The sequence below is a fragment of the Colias croceus genome, chromosome 23 (genome assembly GCF_905220415.1).
Source record: "Colias croceus chromosome 23, ilColCroc2.1".
Lineage (NCBI taxonomy): Eukaryota > Metazoa > Arthropoda > Insecta > Lepidoptera > Pieridae > Colias > Colias croceus.
Genome location: NC_059559.1, coordinates 5,257,057 through 5,279,869, shown reverse-complemented (window position 1 = coordinate 5,279,869; position 22,813 = coordinate 5,257,057). Strand labels below are relative to the sequence as shown.

The window sequence follows — 22,813 nt, the reverse complement described above, 5'->3', positions numbered from 1 at the left end:
ATTTAAATTTTATAGATACGATGAATAAAAACTAAATTATTGAAGTGCATATAATATTATAGGTTTTATTTAACCTCCAATGGGGTTCTTATTCATGAATTAAAATGAGTGATTGAAGAAATCGAAAATTGAAGTACCTACCTGAGAAGTGGTATATTTTTTTATTAGTATTGTATGCCCGGCTTCGCTTGTGGTCCGAGAGTGGTCACTATAGGTAAAATTCAACTTAAATCAAATTAATACATATAATAGAACTGACCGACTAGTTAGCTTAGTTGGTTACCCTGCCTTCCAAGACCAGGACAAATATTTGTGTGATAAAAATCGATATTTACTCTGTGTCTGGGTATTAATTATCGATATAAGTATAAATTTAAAATTATATAATATGTATATTTTATTAAAACGAAACCTAACTTTGATTTCCCCAAATTTTAACTGTATTATTTTAAAACATATTTAGCCTATAGGGATAACACTCAGGGATCCGGGATCACGTACAAATCCTATGGTGAAAGATTTTTTGAAATGGGTCAAGTAGTTACGGAAATTAGCGATATAACAAAACCTTCAAGCTTTTTAATTATTATTTACTAGCATTCCGCCCGCGACTTCGCCTGCTTTGTCTGTAATCTAATAAATTATATACTAAAACCTTCCTCAGTAATAAATTCTATCTAAATTCTATAAAAATCTGCATCAAATCTGTTACATAGTTGTAATGATTAGGCATACATAAAGATGGATATACAGGGACAGCGATTTGGTTTTCTACTATGTAGTGATTAGTACAAATTTGAGAAAATGTAGGTATCAGATAAATGGAACACGTGCAATTAATTTAACTCGATTACAGCTGGCACCAACTATACAATTAGTACATGTTTACTATAATTACTATATTATTAGGATAGATTTGAGAAAATGTATGGGATAGCAGACGTGCAGTAAATTTAATCCAATTCTTATATCAACTATCCATTTAATACATAAACATAATTATTGACAAACGAATTTGCATCAATGCGGTCGACATTCTCGTCAAACTACGCACCTCAGCATTTGAGCAACGATCGCGACTGCTCAGTCCACGTACATTATCTAGCTCACTTGATCACGCACACACCCACGGTTTTATTGTCTTCACGTGTTGTGCCTGTGTGCGTGAGTTCAACACGCTTGCATGACGCATCTAGAGAAGGTGGAAAATGAATTCTTGTTTTTTTTCTTTTTGTGTTTTGTAGGTTGTCAGTTACATTTTTAAGAAATTTGTATCGAATGCGAGGTTTGTATTGAATTTGTGTGCTGGAATAGGATGGCTAGTAGCTTGCTAGTAGATTGTGTTGAAGACGCAAAATTTTTGAGCAAAAATTTTTAGATTTAGCATGGACGAATATAATCTGATTTAGTAAGAATAACTTGACTGATACATTAGAGCTTCTATTTTTAAAGTGAAGTCATAAATATATTTTTCATTTAAATTATATGTATTTTCAAAAATCCTTTACCTACTAGCTTAACTACTAGCTTAATTTATGAATCAAAATTAAATACAAATCTTTCTTAATATATATAAATCTCGTGTCACAATGTTTGTCCTCAATGGACTCCTAAACCACTTAACCGATTATAATAAAATTCGCACACCATGTGCAGTTCGATCCAACTTGAGAGATAGGATAGTTTAAACATGTAGGTACCACGGGCGAAGCCGGGGCGGACCACTAGTAAATATTATAATTACTGTAACCTTCACATTATAACAATTATAGTTTTGGGAACATAAATCTCTCGAATATAAATTGTACAATTATTACATGTTAAACAATTAAAATTCATATTTTATGAAACAAAATATTTTTTGTTAACATAAAACATAATTTTAAATGAGTTTATGTAAGAAAACGATAAAGATTAAAATTCACTAACATCCTCCTGAATTTACTACTCGTAATAAGTTGTGGCTGTGTGCGTGGAGTTGTACTTTTGTGTGTGCGTGAATGATGCCTCGTTTACATCGCTGTGTAATAAAGGTAGGATAGTAGTTTTGTAGGAAAATGAATTGTTTTTATTTACTTATAAAATAGTATGTAAGATTTTAAGTATCTTAAATGTGGAATGTTTGATTATATTTGTATGATTAGTGAATTTATTGACGATATTCATCACATTAGTTTCCTACGTTTGGGAAAGTTGCTATTACATTTGCATGTTAAACATTTAGGAATAAAAAAGTATTGAGTTTGAATAAAATATTAAGTACTTAGCACAAAATTATTTACATGCATCATAACAATAATTAATCTTTATCCCAAACCTTTTCGAGGCAATATTGAAAATGAAGTCATGATAGCTACTTTTACTATGTACTCATTCTCACAATCACATTCTGTTATCAATTGTTTTTATAATTATTTGATATTTTGTTATTTATTCAAAATACCAGACAATTTTCTCGCGTTCTATCCATGTAAAAAGCGTTTTACTAATCTAGATTACAATTTATAATCTGCGCTAAACAAAATCTTACAAAGTTACAGTCCGAAAAACTCATTCTTTCATGAAATACTTACAAATATTGCTTCACTGATAGTTAATAACATTCACGATAATATTAGTATGAAAAATAGTATAAAATGAGCTATAATTTCAATACAACTCTTCCAAAAACCACGAACAACAAGTAAGTTCCCTACTAAAGAATAGTAAACAAATGCAACAAAAACCTCAGTCGAGTACTAGCCTCATTTCAAACGCGCACTCGCTGATAGCTCCTTATCTCATCTACTACTACGTCAACAGACTGACGTCATCCCGTTCCCGCGCACGGTGACATACATAAGTGCGTCTCGCTCGCACGCCGGTCGCGCCGTCCCGCTCGCTCTAATGAATTAAATCAACAACCTCTTGCTTGCTCGATCATCAGTGTTCGATGTTTGAATTATTTCGAATTTTTACTTTTTCGAAACCTAGTGATGCAGGTAATAGAATGTTACTATTTTTGGTTTATCGATAATTATTAATTTCATAATTTGTTATTAACGTGGGTTAAATATTTAGTTAGATTTTATGTTTAAAAATTTTTAAACTTTGCAAAAAATAACATACATATTTAATAAAAAAAATATGTATTTGCTACTTATTTAATTATTTAATATTATCATACATTTTCCATAGTTAGATTCCAATATCAACGATATTGTATTCGCAAATATTACTAAGATTTATATCAACAATAAAACGAATTAAAAATGTTTTTATACCAGAGACAACAGAAACATCGAAACAGGAAACGAAACAAAATTAGTCAAACGCTCACTTCCGGGTTGTCAATGGCAACGACGAATGTATTGTCTAAGATTTGTATGTTATGCGTTTTTATTTACATAATATATTCATATTTTTCTTATTCTTTGCTATGTACTAGCCGTAGTTTTTGAGATAAATAGCAAGAAATAAACGATCGATTTAACAATTTCATTCAACCAAAGATCATTAAAATCCGTTCAGCCATTTATGCAAGTTATACATAACTGTGCCCCGCGGTTTTACCTGCAGTGCTCCGCTCCTGTTCTTAGCGTGATGATAACTATAACCTTCCCCGTTAAATGGTTTATTTAGCACCGAAAGAATTTTTCAAATCGGACCAGTTGTTCTCGAGATTAGCGCATTCAAACAAACAAGCTCTTAAGCTTTATAATATTAGTATAGATATAGATATAATATAAGCAGTGCTATAGTGCGAATTCCAGTGTTAAATATTATAGTTTTAGGTCAAAAACCCAGTGAATATGAAGTGCACCATTTTACAAGTATTGCGGTACACTTAACGGTACAAACTAACGTTACCGTGTTTTGGTGTAACTACCAGAAGTTACGATTCACAAATATTATATTTAAAAGTACGAAAATGTTTGGAAATTTAAAAAAAATTTTAAAGAAAAATGTCAGCTTGAATCGGTGTGGAAAACCTTGCATTCTGATACCCCACTCGGTGGCTTTTAGAAAGAAAAATTTGGCGCCAAAGTCCGCCGTTTTATCTGTTTTATAATTTTGATATTCCTAGTGTTACTTTTCAAGCTGTTTACACTACAGAGATGAAAAATATCTATCTTCGTACCTATCTTTATAGATGTAGCCGAAAAACATCCTGAATGAAGAGCTACCAATATACAGATTATTATTTTACAGATATAAAAATAAAAATAAATTCCTCTTAGCCGCCATTACAAATCTATACTTATATTATAAAGCTGAAGAGTTTGTTTGTTTGAACGCGCTAATCTCAGAAACTAGGTACTGGTCCGATTTGAAAAATTCTTTCGGTGTTTAGATTGCCCATTTATCGAGGAAGGCTGGCTATATAATATCATCACGCTAAGACCAACAGGAGCCGAACAATGCGAGTAAATCCGCAGGGCACAGCTAGTTTTCTAATAAATATGACTGTTATTATTTTCAATTACAAAAATAACATGTCGTGCAATCAGTCGTTGATGCGTCAACTGAAGACAGCTTTCACTAACTTTCTATTCAACAATACTCTATCCATCACGATGTTTTGTGAAAAAAGTAACATTTCAAACAATATCTTTTTTAATACTAAAATGTCTTCAAATTATCAATCTAGTATTGATAATTTAGATCTAGATCTTAAAAAGAATCATCAAAATCGGTCCATATAGTCGGAAGCTCTGAGGCCCAAAACATACAGTCGTATTGAAACTACGACTGAAATGTACATTTTTAAAGTCGAACGTATAATTGTAATATATTTCAAATATTTTTATAGTTTTTAAACCGGGAACGAGTCAACGACTACTCTTTGAGGTAGGAATAAGTGGAATAGTCCTAGAAATTCGTAAACTCGTGTCGGAAGCCAAGACTCGGTTTGGGTCGCAGAGCTAGTTAAGTAAGTAAGTAAGTCCTAGAAATTATTAATACAGGAACCACTTTTTTAATTCTTTAATCGAATAGATACGTAAAGAAATGCAGATACCTGATTCAGAGGCCGACATAAATAGTACAGGCTTATTAATACTTAATCAATCATTTAAAGAAAATTTGTTTATTTTCGCAACGCCTTTACATAGAAATGCAAAAAAGATATAGATAGAGAGATAGCCATAAGAGCTAGCGCACAAGAGCAACTTTTGTCTCCGCAACTATTTTGCCTCTCCCCTCAATTCTATGGGGAGATGCGTCGCTACGTGCGCGCACTTTCTTTCTAGCCCACGGAGTTGATGGGAGAGACTAAATAGTTGCGGAGACAAAAGTTGCTCTTGCGCGCTAGCTCTAAGATCTTTCTAAGATGCATATTAAGAGCCAGCGCGCACGAGCAACTTTGTCTCCGCAACTATTTCGTCTCCGCAACTATTTTGTCCCTCCCACCCATGGGCTAGTATGAAAGTGCGCGCACGTAGCGACGCAACTCCCCATACAAATCGATGAGAGAGACAAAATAGTTGCGGAGACAAAGTTGCTCGTGCGCGCTGGCTTTAACAATCACAATTTGAAACTAGGTGAAGAAATAAAATAATAAGCTCGGAATGATCGGAATCTTTCCGAGAAACGTGAAGTATGCCAGCTATGCAACGATAGCGAATTTCAAGAACACGTCTGCTTTCTTAGCACGTTTCTTTAGTTTTTAATTAATGTATTTATTTTTAAATACATAATTATTATCAATAAATATAAGATAGTTGTGCCTCCTGCTTTATTCGTGATAGAGTAGATGTTGACGTAGTTTTTTCGTAGTTAAAAATTGTTAAATAGGAATAAAAAGTTTGTACCTATTGTTTCTTTGCAACCTCATCTTTCTTAAGTGAAAGTTGTATTAAAATTGGCGCATTTGTTGCGCAAATTAGCTCGTACTAGCAGACAGACAACAGTTCGTGTTTTAGAACCGTCTAAATAAATAATGTTCAGAAAATTCAATTATTTTAAAATCTTAGATCAACTTCTTATCTAAGAAGGAAGTTGCAGAGGTAACCTTGCTTTTTAGTGTTTCTGTTTTAGTTCAGAATGATTCACAAACGACATTCCTATAGAAGTTTATAATTTTGGCATTCAATTGAAAATTATTAGAAGCCATTTTAATTAAAGATCCAAGCTTGGTAGTCATAAAATAAAATGCTACAATTATAACTTCACTTCAGGGCCATGGTATAAAAGAAATTCGCATCTCGCTATAGGTACCTATCCATATTATGTATGCTTACCTAAACTCAAACTCAAACATTTATTTATTCAAAAAGACTTCTTCTAGAAGCACTTTTGAACCGTCATTACATATTTTTAACATTTACCACCGATTCGGAAAGCAGTATCTATGGAGAAGAACCGGCAAGAAACTCCGTAGTTGTTCTTAGATCGAATTGAATGCGGTTTATACGAATTTATAGATTTCTTGGGGAAGATTTTAAATGTATAATTTGTTCAGTTTTAGATAAAGTGGGGTAAGCCGTGGGTGGCAAGATTGTTAAAAGAAATAAGAATTACATAATTCGTCACTTATAACAATTACTAGAAACTAGACATTAAAAAGTAACTGCTGACTGTCCCGACAAGCGTCGTTCTGCCTTTACTATTATCACTTAGGGGTATGAAAAAAATGTCGTATCCTCAGACCTACAAAATTTCATGAGCATCGAACCAGCTGTTTCAGAGGAGTTTAACTACAAACATCGCGAGTCGCGACACTAGAATTTTAATTTTTATACATTAGATTAAGACGTAATCTATGATTTTTCACCAAAGTGCATAGTAATCATAATGCCAACGATAGGCCAGTCAAAACATTATAAATCAAAAACGCCATTACCGGTTTTCGGTGATGTGACTGACCACTACAACCGGTTTTTCTTGTTCAAAATGACATAACGTTTACGATTCATACGTAAAGTGAATAGTAATCCAGCTAATATAATAAATGCGAACGTTTGTTAGGATGCATGTATGTTTGTTTGTTTCTTACTGGAGCAAATTACGCGACGGGTTTGGATGAAATTTTGAAGTAATATACATCACGGTGCAGGTGCATTTACATCAAACGAACATAGAGCTAGCGCAAGAGCATTCTTTCGTGATCTTTTAGTGTAAAACGAAAACTCGTATTCAATGTTGTTCAGTATTAGAACATTGCATAGAATCTTTTCGAACGCACTAAGAACAACGAAGGAATGTTCTACATCTGTTTACATTAATAGAAGTTGATATAGTAGGGTGAGAATGAGCATTCGCTCCTTTTATGCAATTATACAAATGCACGCGTCGGAATAACTCGGAAGTACTCGATTTTGCGGGTTCCTCTGCGAGTAAAACCGCGGTGCAGAGCTAGTTAAATAATAACAAGTAAATTAAATGCGCAATTAACTTTAAATTCCACTTCACTTGCTGATAAGGCTTATCTATGTCATTGTAAAAGAAATTTCGTCGGTTCTTATTTCAATACACATTATCTTGTATTCGGTCTTTCTTTTTGTATATTTGGGTAAATACAATTCATACCTATGGAATATGGATATCTGTACGTCAAGCTTAAAAAATACGAATTTTGTCTCTAAAATGTACCTACTCTACAATCTTATTAAAGTATCTTTACGTAACTTCTTTACGCCTCATAATCATAGTAGCATTTGGTGAATGTTACCAATTGCAATTATTTGTTGATTGAAAAATCAATCACATAATGAAGTAAGAATTGGCGCAATCCGACAGAATCCGATGTTAACCGAACGTCAATCATACTGGTCTAATTATTATATAAAACATTTTTACATCATCGATCTAATGCGAATTTAGTGCCTTCGAGTGACTGGTACTTGGTAGAATCTTGTACAATGTACTAAATAGTTTGTATACGATCTCTTAAAACGGTCGACAATTTTTTTCTTTTCAATCGTTTAAATCGTATTAATTTTCATAATGATTTAAGTTTGGAAAATTACATTTATCGGGTCAATTCTTTTTTATTGCAATGTTTATACAGAACTGATGGGTTATAAACGCTTCGATAAGAAAAAAAAAAAGAAAATGTTTTCACGTAATGCATGTATCGCTTAACACCAGGCGACGCGTTTGCTCGTTTGCTATCCTATAGCGTAAAAAAAACGTAATGCATACACGAAAAGTAAATGAAAATTTTCAAGTCAAATTTTCCCGCCACCGGCGCGCCAGGCGCGCGTTACGTCATCACTGACAGCTGTCAAAGCGCGCGTTGTCGTCTATACTGATTGACAGATTATCTAGTCGGGCTTCGATTTCGCGTCCCCCGCGCACGTGTAAGCACTGTTTACCGGCTGAAGTCATTGACACGACATGACATACATTCGGCTGGTGGCCATACGCTAATGCGGGCGCACGGCTTTTCGCGACTGCATAGTATAACCCTTATCAGTATCGTCTGCTCCAGCGATAACCGGTGTCTCCTTGGCTCCCATAGATTTCCGCTTTTTCGCGTTAGCAACAAGTTTGTGCCGACAGAAGCGAGTGTAAATGTGTTAAATCATTTGTATCGATCGTGTTCGAGTTGTGTGCAATTTTCTCTCAGTGAATTTTCCGACGTGCATTGTGTTGTTAACCTACTTTAAATCGTAAGGTTTCATAATTAAAGCGGTCAAATTTAGACTCATTTGACGAAGAATATTTTTTGTGAATGGAACTAAATTTTTCCCGCGCGTTCCAATGTTCCATTTTCGAACGGATGACGTTTATCGATTTATTTTTGTGTGCCGAACGTCACTACGTCGGGTAATGCTAAATCATCCCTTACTTAATCGAAATTCATAAAAAAATAAAAGTCCGTCCTTGCGCCGCGTCGCATAAAATTTATGACGTGGAAGAGATTACTTTATTTACATTGTATTTACAATTCTAATAAGATTCTTATCAACAGCTGTAACAATAGTATACGTGTGAAAGTTCAAATATAATTGATTTATGGACAAAATTGACGCGTTTTCACGGACACATCTCCGCTAGTTATTTATAACACACTGTTTGATTTGTGTACCACGTCGTAGCTTACCTACATACCTATGTTCATAGCGGAATGTATATTATATACTGCACTAGGTGCGCGTGTGTACGCCGCGGCGGGTGTATGTGTGCGTGCAGTAATGAGCGCTCTATGTGCTAAGAAACAGTAAAAAGTTATGGTGCGAGAGCGGAGCGGCAACGTCGCGCGCCGAGGCCGCGCCGCGCCGGTGAAAACAATGCTCTTGCCTCTTACATTATCTATTTTTTACGGGCATCTTTACAAGTTTGTGTTGCGATTCACATTTTACATACTTACATAATTTATTAACTACCTTGTTGGGAGATTTATTACTTACAAAAGATTTTAATATTTTACTAATTCTTATTAAACTATAATATGTATTTGAATAGAATATTTTTTTCTAAAACAAACGTTAATTAAATTTTAACTAAATTCTGATTCTATTCGATACATTATCTTATTTGATAAAACCACGAAACTTCCTAAAGCTGAACAATAACAAACTTATACGAAAATAACCGGGAGAAAAAATACGATGTTGAATTGTTGACCTTTCCGAACGCAGTTCTATCGCCAGCTGACGCGACGTTGCCGCATTTCACGTGTACTCGACTATCTAAGAGCTTATCGCCTCTACCGCGATGAAATAGAGGCTACAATCGCTTATCACAGTCAAGTATATAAGTGATTTAGGACGTTCTTCACGGTAAAATGGTGCTTCCCGCGCGAAAAATTCGAAATTTTATCAGTCGCCTTCGTACATTTTGCGGGCACGCGTGACTCTTTGACGGGATTATTTTATTTTGCGTAATTAATTTAAATAAAATTCGCTTGTTTTATCGAGAGAATTGTGCACAAATTGAACGCGAACCGTCAATTTTCAGAATTCCAATTATGCTAGCGGAAACGTTTGTGCAATATCAGTGTCCAAAGTTATTTAATAGTTAAATTTTATATTGTTTGTTGTTGTTATTTCGTTGTTTACTAATTGTAAACAGTGTTAGTGCCAAAGTGCGATAAAATATTTCTGTATATCAACGCCACGTGCGTAAACTATTTAAAACTATTTTTGTCAAAAACTGTGCGGTGTCCAAGTTTTGGGACTATTGAGTAGGTACCAAGCGACAAGAACGCATAAAATTTTAACAAAGATTCTTGTGTGATCAGTTCGTAAGTAAAACTAGAGGTGAACATTGTGAAAGCTAGTGTTTTAGAAGTGTCAAATACCAGGAAGTTATAAGCGCTAGGTTTCACTAACGCATACTAACTGTATTGACGTGAAAGCCAGCGCTGTCCTATCGTATACCAAGCAGACATAACGCCAGATTTCACCAACGGATAGAGATTAGAATACTGGTGAAAAGCCCAACGTACTTCCATCAAGTACTAGGCAGCCAAAACGCTAGACGATTTCGGCGAACGAATAGAATACTCTCATAGAGTACACCAGGCGTCCATAACATAAAGTGATTTTTATAACGCAGCATACTCGATCCGACTACCAGGCGCTTTACTCGGTATCTGCCGGAACTAAAATCGAGACTGAATTTTACAAACGGATAGAATAGAATACTGGTATTGCGAGTACCAGGCGCCCATAAAGTTAGAAGATTTCGGCTGTAAAGCGTACTTTCAGTACTAGACGTACATAAAGCAAAATTTCACCAACGGATAGAATAGAATACTACTACGAGCGCGAGTACCAGGCGCCCATAGCGCGGCAGCAGCTCGCCCCGGAGGCATGGCGCGGTGACAAAGTGGCCTACATGCCGGTGGCGCTGGGCTCGCTCGGCGGCGAGGGCGAGTACCGCGAGTACCACCACCTCTCGCCGCACCCGCTGCCGCAAGTGCAGTACCATGAGTACGCGCCGCCGCCGCCGATGTACCACCCGGTGCCGGATCCTTATTTTAGGTATACACTAGCTTTCCGCCCGCGGCTTCGCCCGCGTTTTCATAGAAAACCCCACATAGTTCCCTTTCCCGTGGGATTTCCGGGATAAAACCTATCCTATCTCTCAAGTTGGATCAAACTGCACATGGTGTGTGAATTTTATTATAATCGGTTAAGTGGTTTAGGAGTCCATTGAGGACAAACATTGTGACACGAGATTGATTTATATATATTAAGAAGATTAAACTCAAACATTTATTTATAGACTTCTTTTAGAAGCACTTTCGAATCGTCATTACATGTTTTTAACATTTACTACCGATTCGGAAAGCAGTATCTATGAAGAAGAAACGGCAAGAAACTCCATAGTTGCTCTTTTAAAAAAATCAGTCTTAAAATTAGGGTCAAATTAGAACGAATAAAGATAAACCATGGGGTGTTAACAGTGAGCTATATGCCAGCTATGTTAAATCTTTAAACCAAAGACAAGTAACCTAGATTTGAGGAAGGTTGGCTACACCGTGCCATACTCTGGAGATAGAATAGTTTATGATCCCATGCGAGATCCGATAAAAAAGTTTAGAATTTATGTTTTTAAGGTAATATCCGATCCGATCTTTGCATGCACTGTCAAATACATGAATTGTAATGTATATTCTCTGAAAGTATCATATGAAACCCTGATTGAGTCCGAGAAAATTAGTAAAATTAGCTTAAATAAATCGTATAGTTTTTAAAATCGCTACAGTAGTTCCTTAACATGATGACAGATTTTCAAGACTACACAAATTATTTCCGCTAATGGCCCATTTTCGGCTTCATTTTCTCGGACTAGAGTCTTTATCAAATTATGGAGCGGCAAAAGAAAAATGGTCAAAATAAATAAATCAATCCAGACAATACTTCTAGATATTTACGTCCGACAATCTCGACTTGTTACGCTTTCCAGACTTTCTTCTAAGCGGCTAGAAGACCGTAGTTAATTCGGTTGCCATATAATTCGATTAACTCCCTAACCGCAAGAAGCTATCGACGTTTGTATATCTGTTTGTATGTCTGTGCCTACAAAGCTTTCTTTATTGAGATGGTTCAGTCATTCATGATTAAAATATACTAACGACTTGCCACGGCATCGCCTACCTGACTTACAAAAGAGTATATCGCTCCTGAATAGTTTAGCTTTCTGTTTGTAGTTTAAGAATCGAACTGACAAACTCTGACATAATAGTCAAGGTTACTTACCACTTTGTACCAATGGGCGTTTTATTATTTCTAATAAAATAATAATATCTATAGAAACGTGTCCTTCAATAAATTAGACCTTTAAAATTCTTATTCTGTGAATTTGTAAGACTTCGAAAAGTTTGTCTTGGCAAGAAACATTCCGAATGGTAAGACAATACAAAATTATAAGAATTAAAAACGTTTCGATACCATAAGAGTGTATATTATTTTTTGTTTGTGAAGGAATTTTCATGATCAGTTCAGTACTTCTGAAGATTACCATACATACATACATGCGAAGTTAAAACTCTGCGTCTCTATAATATTAGTAGTAAGTATATAGATAAAAAGTAGTTTAAACCAGTTTGTTCAATATCTTAGTATTTTAAATTTTAATGTAATTAATTTGTAAATTATTTAATTATAAACTTCTTCAATCAATATTTTAACTAAAGGCTTCTGTTTCTTTTACTCTTCAGACCAAATAAGAAACATAATCATGAAATAAATTTTATTTTTATAGCTCCGGGTCTAAGTTATTGAATGATTTCGTCAAAATTAGATCAAGCAGTAATTTTTTTAATAAGTTAAAATAAACGGAATTATTGTTATAGAGTAAACAAATATCAATACTTTCTTATCACTACATAAATAATAAATATATATATAAATCTCGTGTCACAATGTTTGTCCTCAATGGACTCCTAAACCACTTAACCGATTGTAATAAAATTCGCACACCATGTGCAGTTCGATCCAACTTGAGAGATAGGATAGTTTAAATCTCAAATCGTCTTAAAGCGGGCGAAGCCGCGGGCGGTAAGCTAGTAGTACTTATAAAACAAAGTCGCTTTCTCTGTCCAAAATCCCTTTGTAAGCTGAAATCTTGAAAACTAAGCAACAGATTTTGAAGCGGTTTTTTTTTAATATTAGATAATATTTTTACTTGTTAATTTTTTCTTCTGCCTTACTGTATGTCCTATTGTAATTTTATTAGAAAGCAGTTTAGGTTTTGTTAAAAAAATAATTATATTCTGAGCGAATCCGGGTGAAAGACTAGTTTTAATTGACTATGTATGTTCATTGGCTATCTGGAGAAGCCACACACCTCTAAGGTTATCAATTCATCGTATAGTAATTTATTTTATTGGCTTCGCTTGTTATTAAGCAGACAAATATATTGTTTGAGTAAGACACTAGATACTTATGGACATACTAGAGGTCCGCCCCGGCTTCGCCCGTGGTACATATTTCGCAATAAAAGGTAGCCTATGTCCTTTCTCGGGTATCAAAATATCTCCATACCAAATTTCATGCAAATTGGTTCAGTAGTTTAGGCGTGATTGAGTAACAGACAGACAGATAGAGTTACTTTCGCATTTATAATATTAGTATGGATTACAATTTACAACACTACTATTATAAAGCTGAAGAGTTTGTTTGTTTGAACGCGCTAATCTCGGGAACTACTGGTCCGATTTGAATAATTTTTTCGATATTAGATAGCCCATTTATCGAGGTAGGCTATAGCCTATATCTCATCACGCTAAGACCAACAGGAACTGAGCCACGCGGGTGAAACCGCGACAGCTAGTAATAAGATGAACTCATGAAATGATTTTTTTGTTACCGATCCTTGTTAAGTGTACAAAGTTTGAATTAATTCTGCGTAAAAATCGAATTAAAAGATGCTGGTTACATACAAACATACAGGTGAAGCTAATAAATGCTTGTTAAAAATGAATGTTTATCTGTCCTTTATAGAATCGTAAACTGTGCATTTGATCATATTATATTGTAATGATGATCAGATGATCTTCAGCAAAGTGTTATGCCTGAGCCCACGAAGGTTTCTGAGTTGGTACGAATTACCTTTGACAGTGTAGTTTAAGAATCGAACTGACAAACTCTGACATAATAGTCAAGGTTACTTACCACTGTACCAATGGGCGTTTTAATATTTCTAATAAAATAATAATATCTATAGAAACGTGTCCTTCAATAAATTAGACCTTTAAAATTCTTATTCTGCGAATTTGTAAGACTTCGAAAAGTTTGTCTTGGCAAGAAACATTCCGAATGGTAAGACAATACAAAATTATAAGAATTAAAACGTTTCGATACCGTAAGAGTGTATATGTTTTTTAATTCTTTTTTTTTTCTTTTGCAAAATTAGTTGAAGTTTCTCAGCTGTTACCATTTTGTTATGTTTGAACGCGATAATCTCAGGAATTACGGGCCCAATCTGAAAGATTCTTCAGGTGTTAGATAGCGCATTCATCGAGGAAGGCTATTATTATATCACTAGCACTAGGAGGATATTATTATATCACTAGCTTACCGCCCGCGGTCTCACACGCTTTGTCTAAAACCTAATAAATTATATACTAAAACCTTCCTCTTGAATCAATCTATCTATTAAAAAAAACCGCATCAAAATCCGTTGCGTTATTTTAAAGATTTAAGCATACATACATAGGGACAGAGAAAGCGACTTTGTTTTATACTATGTAGTGATTACGCTATCTAAAGCAGAGTCACGCGGGTGAAACCGCGGAGCGCAGTTAGTATAATATACAATGTATAATATGCTAGTAGTATAAGGGCTGATTTTTCAATCCTTGGTTAAAACCATATTCATCGAATAACGTATTAAACTACCATTTCAAAAATGTATTCTATTTGTCCGTATATATATATGACAGTTTACAGGTGCCATTTTAAAATGTTCGTGTAATACTTTATTGGACGGATAAATTTTAACCAAGGATTGAAAAATCGGCTCTAAATCAAATATTTTCAGTACACGCTCTAAAAATTAATATAAACATTCATACATTCGCGGAATAGGATTTAAGAATAACTGTGTCATATAAACAATCTTTATTTATATTATTACTAGGATTCCGCCCGCGGCTTCGCCCGCGCATTCAAAGAAAAAACCCGCATTGTTCCCGTTCCCTTGGGATTTCCGGGATTGCGTCATTTTCCCGGGATAAAAATTAGCCTATGTCCTTTCTCGGTTATCAAAATATCTCCATACCAAATTTCATGAAAATTGGTTCAGTAGTTTAGGCATTATTGAGTAACAGACAGACAGACAGAGTTACTTTCGCATTTATAATATTAGTATGGATAACTAGCTTAAAGACGCGACTTTGCGTAGTTTTTGTACTCATAACATTGTGATAAAAATATACTATTCTCATTCTCACTTATTCTATTTCACAAAACAAATCCTATACAAAGGTTGCCTGGCAGAGATCGCTTGTAAGTGATAAGGCCGCCTATTTAACATGTAAGGAACTATATTATGTGTGTAAGGGCTGATTTTTCAATCCTTGGTTAAAACTTATTCATTGAATAACGTATTAAAATACCATTTCAAAAATGTATTCTAATTAATTGTATTTGATAGTTTACTGGTGATATTTTAAAATGTTCGTGTAATACTTTATTGGACGGATAAATTTTAACCAAGGATTGAAAAATCGGCCCTAAATTGTATTGTAGACGTACATTATACATATATACTATTTTTTTTTTGTATACAAAAACTAAAAATGAATACTAAAATAAGGATTTATACTTTAATATAGTAATATCGTATTGGTTTTGTCTACGGTTCCATCTATCTTAATATAAACAACCATTAAAATACGTTTTGCATTTCTATCGATTGTATTTACCTCTATATAGATTTGAAAAATATGTGTTACAGACATGTAAACATAAAAACAATACTATGACATAATTATGTTGAATGTTTAGCTATTAATTGTTCAAAATAACATAAATTTCGGTATATTTACTGCGCTTTTCTTCAGCAACATAAGATGTTTCCAATATTATTTTTTTTCTAGATAAACTCAAAAGTTAAATATAGCTATGTGTTTTGTTTTATACACTTTCACACAAAAACCGCTGACCCGATTTTGATGATACTTGGCTGTTATGTAGCTTAGGTATATACCTGAACAACATAAGCATAGACATACTTGCTTTTGCCCCCGGCTGCGTTCGTCTACTTATAATAAAGTATTAAATTTATTTTTTCTCAATTTCAGGAGGCACGCGCCGTATTTCGGCCAACCAGATTACAGAGTATATGAGCTCAATAAAAGACTACAACAGAGGACAGAGGTAATATATATTATATATTCAATATATCTATACTAAAGCTCAAAAGTTTGTTTGTTTGAACGCGCTAATCTCAGGAACTACTGTCCGATTTGAAAAATTTCAATGTTGCATAGACCATGTTTCGAGGAAGGTTATGGGCTATATTATATCATCACGCTAAGACCAATAGGATTATAGCAATGCAGGTAAAACCGCATTGCTCAGATAGTACATATGAAAAAAATTAACTGTCAAAAATTTCTGTGTGATGCTTACGTTGTAAGATTAATATGACTATTGATATTGATGTAGTTTAAGAATAAATATTTCTGTGAATTTTTATGCGATTTTTTTATGAAAGTTCTTTTCGAACGTCTCTTCGATACGGCTACTAGCGACACCTAGTTGAGTTGTCAATATTGTTGTTTTATAATAGCGCCATCTATGTATTATAGTCTGAGTTTTAGTGTGGATAGTTTGTTGCTTGCTTGTAACTTGAAAATGTGTATTTTTTTTTTAGTTTGCTAAATTTAGAATGTTTATAAACATTAATAGAAATACAATTTGTATGCTTATTATACTCAACGATTTTAAATCGCACGTGAAAGAATACTCTATCAAAAATTTAATGTACTTATCTGTTTTTGAACGCGATCTCAGGAACTACGGGTCCGATTTGAAAAATTCTTTCGGTGTTAGATAGCCCATTTATCGAGAAAGGCCATAGGCTATATATCATCACGCTAAACCAATAGGAGCGGAGCAAGGCGGGTGAAACCGCGGGACACAGCCAGTGTTATGATCTTAATATTATGTTTGATTAATGATTATGATAATTAAAAAGTTTCATAATTGCAATATAATGATGAATTTCCCAAATATTTCAGGACTCTGACAATTTATGGTGGGACGCGTTCGCGACGGAGTTTTTTGAAGACGACGCGACGCTCACACTCACATTCTGTTTAGAAGATGGGCCCAAAAGATATAGTGAGTTTTGTTTTTATTTGATTTTTAACTTTTTTTTTATTAGTTGATATAGTACAATTCAAACTTAACGGTGGCTCGGAACATCGTACGATCTGATGCGCAGAAAACAGTTTTAGGTATTAGCGGGACGTTAAGGGATCTGTGCGCACCCACACTCACTCCTGCACCTAACTTCCGAGCCGCCATTAAGTTTGAATCGTACTATACCTGCACGTGCTAAGTCTATGAAAAATTTTATTGATATGAGTGGTGTGAAAACCATTTGCCCCACAATAATGATGTTTCAATACTAATATACTAATACTAGCATTCCGCCCGCGGCTTCGCCCGATTTGTCTAAAGCCTAATAAATTATATAGTAGGACCTTCCTCTTAAATCACTCTATCTATTAAATTAAAAAACCGCATCGAAATGCTTAAAATGTTTAAAACTACGCAACTGATTTTGATGCGGTATTAAATCTTCCTTTTTTACCTCTAAATTGTTCATTTTTAGACAAAAACTAAGCTAGTAAGCTACAAAATTATGAAAATGCCCGTGGTTTCGTCAACTGAAACCGCGCGGCACAGCTAGTGAATTCTAAAAAACATGCACTAATATTATAACATCTATGTACTTAAAAGACGAGTCACTTACATCCACACTAATATTATAAATGCGAAAGTAACTCTGTCTGTCTTGTCTGTTACTCTATCACGCTTTAACTACTGAACCAATTTGCATGAAATTTGGTATAGAGATATTTTGATACCTGAGAAAGGAGATAGGCTACTTTATACCTGACTGCGCGGGCGAAGCCGCGGGTGGAAAGCTAGTTATTTATAAATAAAAAATGGTTAAACAGATTTGGTTAAAATTGGTGGGAAAGTAGCTTAGAACCAGGATATAGATACTTTTTATCCTAAAAATTTCAAAAATTTATAACCGGGACGGAGCCGTGGCGAACAGTTGGTAAATTATGAAAACGCATACTAATATACCGTTTTCTCAATTCCAGCGATAGGAAGGACACTCATACCGCGATACTTTCGCAGTATATACGAGGGGGGAGTGTCAGAACTGTACTATACGATGCGACAGCCGAAGGAGTCGTTTCACAACACAAGCATCACACTCGACTGCGACCACTGTACGATGGTCACGCATCACGGGAAACCGATGTTCACTAAGGTGGGTGAAAGCTCCTGATAATGTCTGGTGCCCTGGTACTTCCAGAAATCAAACAATACAATTATTATTAACAACCAATTTGTCAAAAAAAAAAGTCTTAAAAAATTTATAACTTTACTAGCTTACCGCCCGCGGCTTCGCCCGCTTTCTCTAAAACGATTTGAGATTTAAACTATCCTATCTCTCAAGTTGGATCAAACTGCACATGGTGTGCGAATTTTATTATAATCGGTTAAGTGGTTTGGGAGTCCATTGAGGACAAACATTGTGACACGAGATTTATATATATTAAGATTTCAAACACAATATGCGATTCAATACATTGTTTGAAACAAACTTAAATTATAAAAAATCTACTTATTGGCTCATTCCATTTTGGAGTTAACGTAATAAATAATTGGAGTACGTAACTTCAAGCATGGACAAGGTCTTTTTCATCATAAAATAGCATCCAATCAGTTTTCAAAAAACGTATAAATATTTAATTACACAACATAAATATTTAATCATTCGCTTAGAAATATGGTTTAACGTAACGTTATTTCTAATTGCCGTCTAATTAGTTACGTGAAATTCTTCCCAAACTCAACCAAATTTTCTACTTCCAGATGGTATGGTTAAACATTATCAGCCATCTGGTTTCCATAACACAAAGGAAAGCTTAGTATGGGATCAGATCGTGCCGTTTATGAAAATTGTCCTGAAAAATATTTATTTATTTATTTATTCATTACCTGAAATTCTTCCCATATTCAAACATATTTTCTCTTTTCCAGGTGTGCACAGAAGGCCGGCTAATACTGGAGTTCACGTTCGACGATCTAATGCGGATCAAATCGTGGCACATGGCGGTTAGAGCACACCGTGAGCTCATACCGCGACAGGCTGTGCACCCCCCGGACCATGCGGCACTCGACCAGCTGGCCAAGAACATCACCCGCCAGGGGATCACTAACTCTACGCTCAACTATTTACGGGTGAGTTTCCTGTAGCAAGAAACATATTGAACAAACCTTCTGCATGCTTATGGTGTCCTGGTACCCTTCCGACAACTATTTATGGGGGTCCTGTAGAGACGCATCTATCTTCATACTACGTGCTTATTTATGGTTTCCTGGTACTCTGTGCTCAACTACTTAGATCCGGCGAATATATGACGAAACGCATTTTACATTGTCAAACTATTATTGACATTGTCCTCATTAAAATAGCATTATAAAAAGCGCAGCGCGCTACTTTTCACGTGTTTCGATGCTCCCCGAAATAAAATGTTGTTATTTAATTTTGAATTTTATTCTCATGAAAACAATGTCGAAAATAGTTTGACAATGAACAATGCGCTACGCTGCACTTCACGTAATGGCTGGTTCACACTTTGATTAGTGCGAGTGCAGGTGATTAGTGCAGGTGTTTAGTAACTACGTGTGGACAGCGACTGTTTAGTGCAAGTGTTTAGTAGGCTGTGTAGTAAAGTGAATAGAAGCGTGTTCTATTTTTTTGCGAGTGGACTGCGAGTAGCCACGTCCCGCGCGCCCTCCCTTCCCCCTCACTCGCAGTGTGCCTGCCTAAACACGTCTGGACACGAGTGTTTAGTGTTTAGTGTTTAGCGTAGTGTGTAGCGTCGTGAATTGCACCATTGACCTGCACTCCCACTAATCACCTGCACTCGCAGTTGAATTGGACACTACTCGCACTACACACCTGCACTCGCACTAATCACCTGCACTCACACTAATCAAAGTGTGAACCAGCCATAAGTTTCCTGTAGCAGCAAGAGACACATCGATCCTTGTTCATGGTGCCCTGTTACTCGAGACTAAGAATTTTATACTTTCGTAGCTGGTCCAAGGTAAATAAATGATTATTTGGTTTAAATTTTTTGAATAACAAAATAATAATAATAGCAAAAAATATCTCTGGACTCAATTGAACTGACTGGCAAATTCATATTAATATATAATACATATTTAAATATATAATACATGCCATGCCATACACAACAGCCACGGTTTATATATAATACATCTTCTAATATATAAAATTCCCCTGTCACAATGTTAGTTACCGTACTCCTCCAAAACGGCTGGACCGATTCTCATAAAATTTTGTGTGCATGTCGGGTAGGTCTGAGAATCGGCTAATATCTATTTTTCATAACCCTAAGTGATAAGAGTGGCAGAACAACGTTTGCCGGGACAGCTAGTATTAATATATTAACCATGGCTGGTTATTGCGATCATAATATGAATTTGCCAGTCAGTTCAATTCACGGCGTAATTTGTCTGGAAATAAGAGGTACATAATACGTCTCCCCATACCTACAATACCTGTTTTTATACATATTTATTATTTTTATATTGAAAAATTCCAGTTATGCGTAATCCTGGAGCCGATGCAGGAACTAATGTCTCGGCACAAGGCGTATGCCTTATCCCCAAGAGATTGTCTCAAGACGACGCTCTTCCAAAAGTGGCAGAGGATGGTGGCGCCGCCTGGTGAGTTATTTATTTATTTACTAGCTTACCGCCCGCGGCTTCGCCCGCTTTGTCTAAAACCTAATAAATTATATACTAAAACCTTCCTCTTGAATCACTCTATCTATTCTATCAAAATCCGTTGCGTACTTTTAAAGAATGGGATGCATACAAAGGGACATAGGGACAGAGAAAGCGACTTTGTTGAAGTGAAACTTCTTTATCTAAAAAAAATTTAGTGTAACATTTTTTCGATAGGCGTGACATTTTTCCGTTACGCGCCATCTTTTTCTTATCCCTACCACGCGTGATTCGATGTATTTCTGTAAAGTTGCATATAATAGTAAATTATTTTTTTTGAAAAATAAGGTCATAAAGAAGTTTCACTTCTTACGTGTGTACACTAGTACATGCACACATTTTTTTATACTATGTAGTGATATGAACACATATTAACAGAATCCCAGCGGCCGGCAAGCAAGCGACGCAAGCGCAAGGGCAGCGCGGGCGCGAACGCAGCACCGCCCGCGCCCGCCAAGAAGAGATCGCCCGGACCCAACTTCAGTTTAGCCTCACAGGTACATCTTCTTACTTCTTTTGCCTGCCCCCCTAGCCAAGTGGCTTTCTGTTAGCGTAACGTTCAATAGAATATACTACGAATGTATGAGATTGACGTAAGCTGTAGATAAACGTATCTCCAGCTTACGTCAATCTCATACATTCGTAATCTATTCTATTGAACGCTACGCTAACAGAAAGCCACTTGGCTAGGAGGGCTGTTTTGTTGGTGGTTGAAATTAAAGGCAATTTGAAGAATATATATGTATAAATGATTTATTTTGAGACGTGACTACAGAGCTTAGTTTGGATAGCGACTGGCCACTCTATACAATATGAGCCTAAGCATATTGGTTTCGAAGACCTAATATGGTTAGACAAATATTGTTGACATAAACGTAAAGATAATATAGATATGCACATTCTAATATATAAAATTTCCGTGTCACAATGTTAGTTACCTCCTCCAAAACTGCTGGACCGATTCTCATGAAATATTGTGTGCATATCGGGTAGTTCTGAGAATCGGCCAACATCTATTTTTCATACCCCTAAGTGATAAAAGTAAGGCGTTTGCTGGGACAGCTAGGATTATATAGACTTTATTTATAAATATAAATTATGAATAATGTAAAGTATAGAAAAGTGGCGTGCCATGACTGAGGCCTATGTCCAGCAGATGACAAAATATGTAGGCTGATAATGATAATGATGATGGAAAAAAAGAGTGAACAAAACGAATCGAATTAATTCTACTGTAGGGACATCACCTCATTAGGCGAATACTTGCCTGAAACTGAGTAAAAAAAACTATAGAGATGATTAAACAACCATAAGAGTAGAATAAATTCGATTGCTCTGGCGGAATCGCGGGTGGCCGAGAGGTTGGTCGCCCCAGCATAGCTAAAGATGCGAATTCGAATCCCGCCAATTGATAGAATTTTTTCTATAATTTCCAAATTTCTGGTAAAGCATTTGAATGCACTAATTATTACGATTATATTGTATTTTAACCAGACGTTTCGAACACTTCACAGCGAGCGTGGTCACGGGGAAACAGCATTATCTCCCTGTGCCCTTTCAGTTTCTTAATGAATAATTCTCGCGTTAATCAAGAAAATACTATAATAAACATGTACAATAATCAAACATATTGTTCCAGGACGTAATGGTGGTCGGCGAACCCTCCCTCATGGGGGGTGAGTTCGGCGACGAAGACGAACGGCTGATAACCAGACTTGAGAACACACAATACGAGGGGGACGGGGTGGAGTGGAGCAACCCGCCCCCCGCCTCCCCCGCAAAGACTCCCCCCGGCAACCACTGACACCCAGCCCTCGGATATGTCGATATAAATAAATAAATATAGGCCTTTACGGATA

General features: G+C 35.5%; 1 protein-coding gene across 10 annotated transcripts in view; it reads left to right on the top strand.

Moving 5' to 3' along the window:
- LOC123702229 (LIM domain-binding protein 2) overlaps positions 1-22,813 on the top strand; it is a 55,933-nt gene extending 33,120 nt beyond the window's left edge. For 2 of the 10 annotated variants that reach the window (XM_045649915.1, XM_045649916.1), the window contains exons 3-9: positions 16,184-16,259; positions 17,126-17,228; positions 18,227-18,399; positions 19,176-19,376; positions 20,771-20,894; positions 21,333-21,451; positions 22,594-22,813. In XM_045649915.1, the coding sequence (XP_045505871.1) occupies positions 16,184-16,259; positions 17,126-17,228; positions 18,227-18,399; positions 19,176-19,376; positions 20,771-20,894; positions 21,333-21,451; positions 22,594-22,758 (961 nt within the window). In that variant the 3' untranslated portion in view covers positions 22,759-22,813. The other 8 variants (XM_045649924.1, XM_045649923.1, XM_045649918.1 and 5 more) reach the window with 8 other exon arrangements.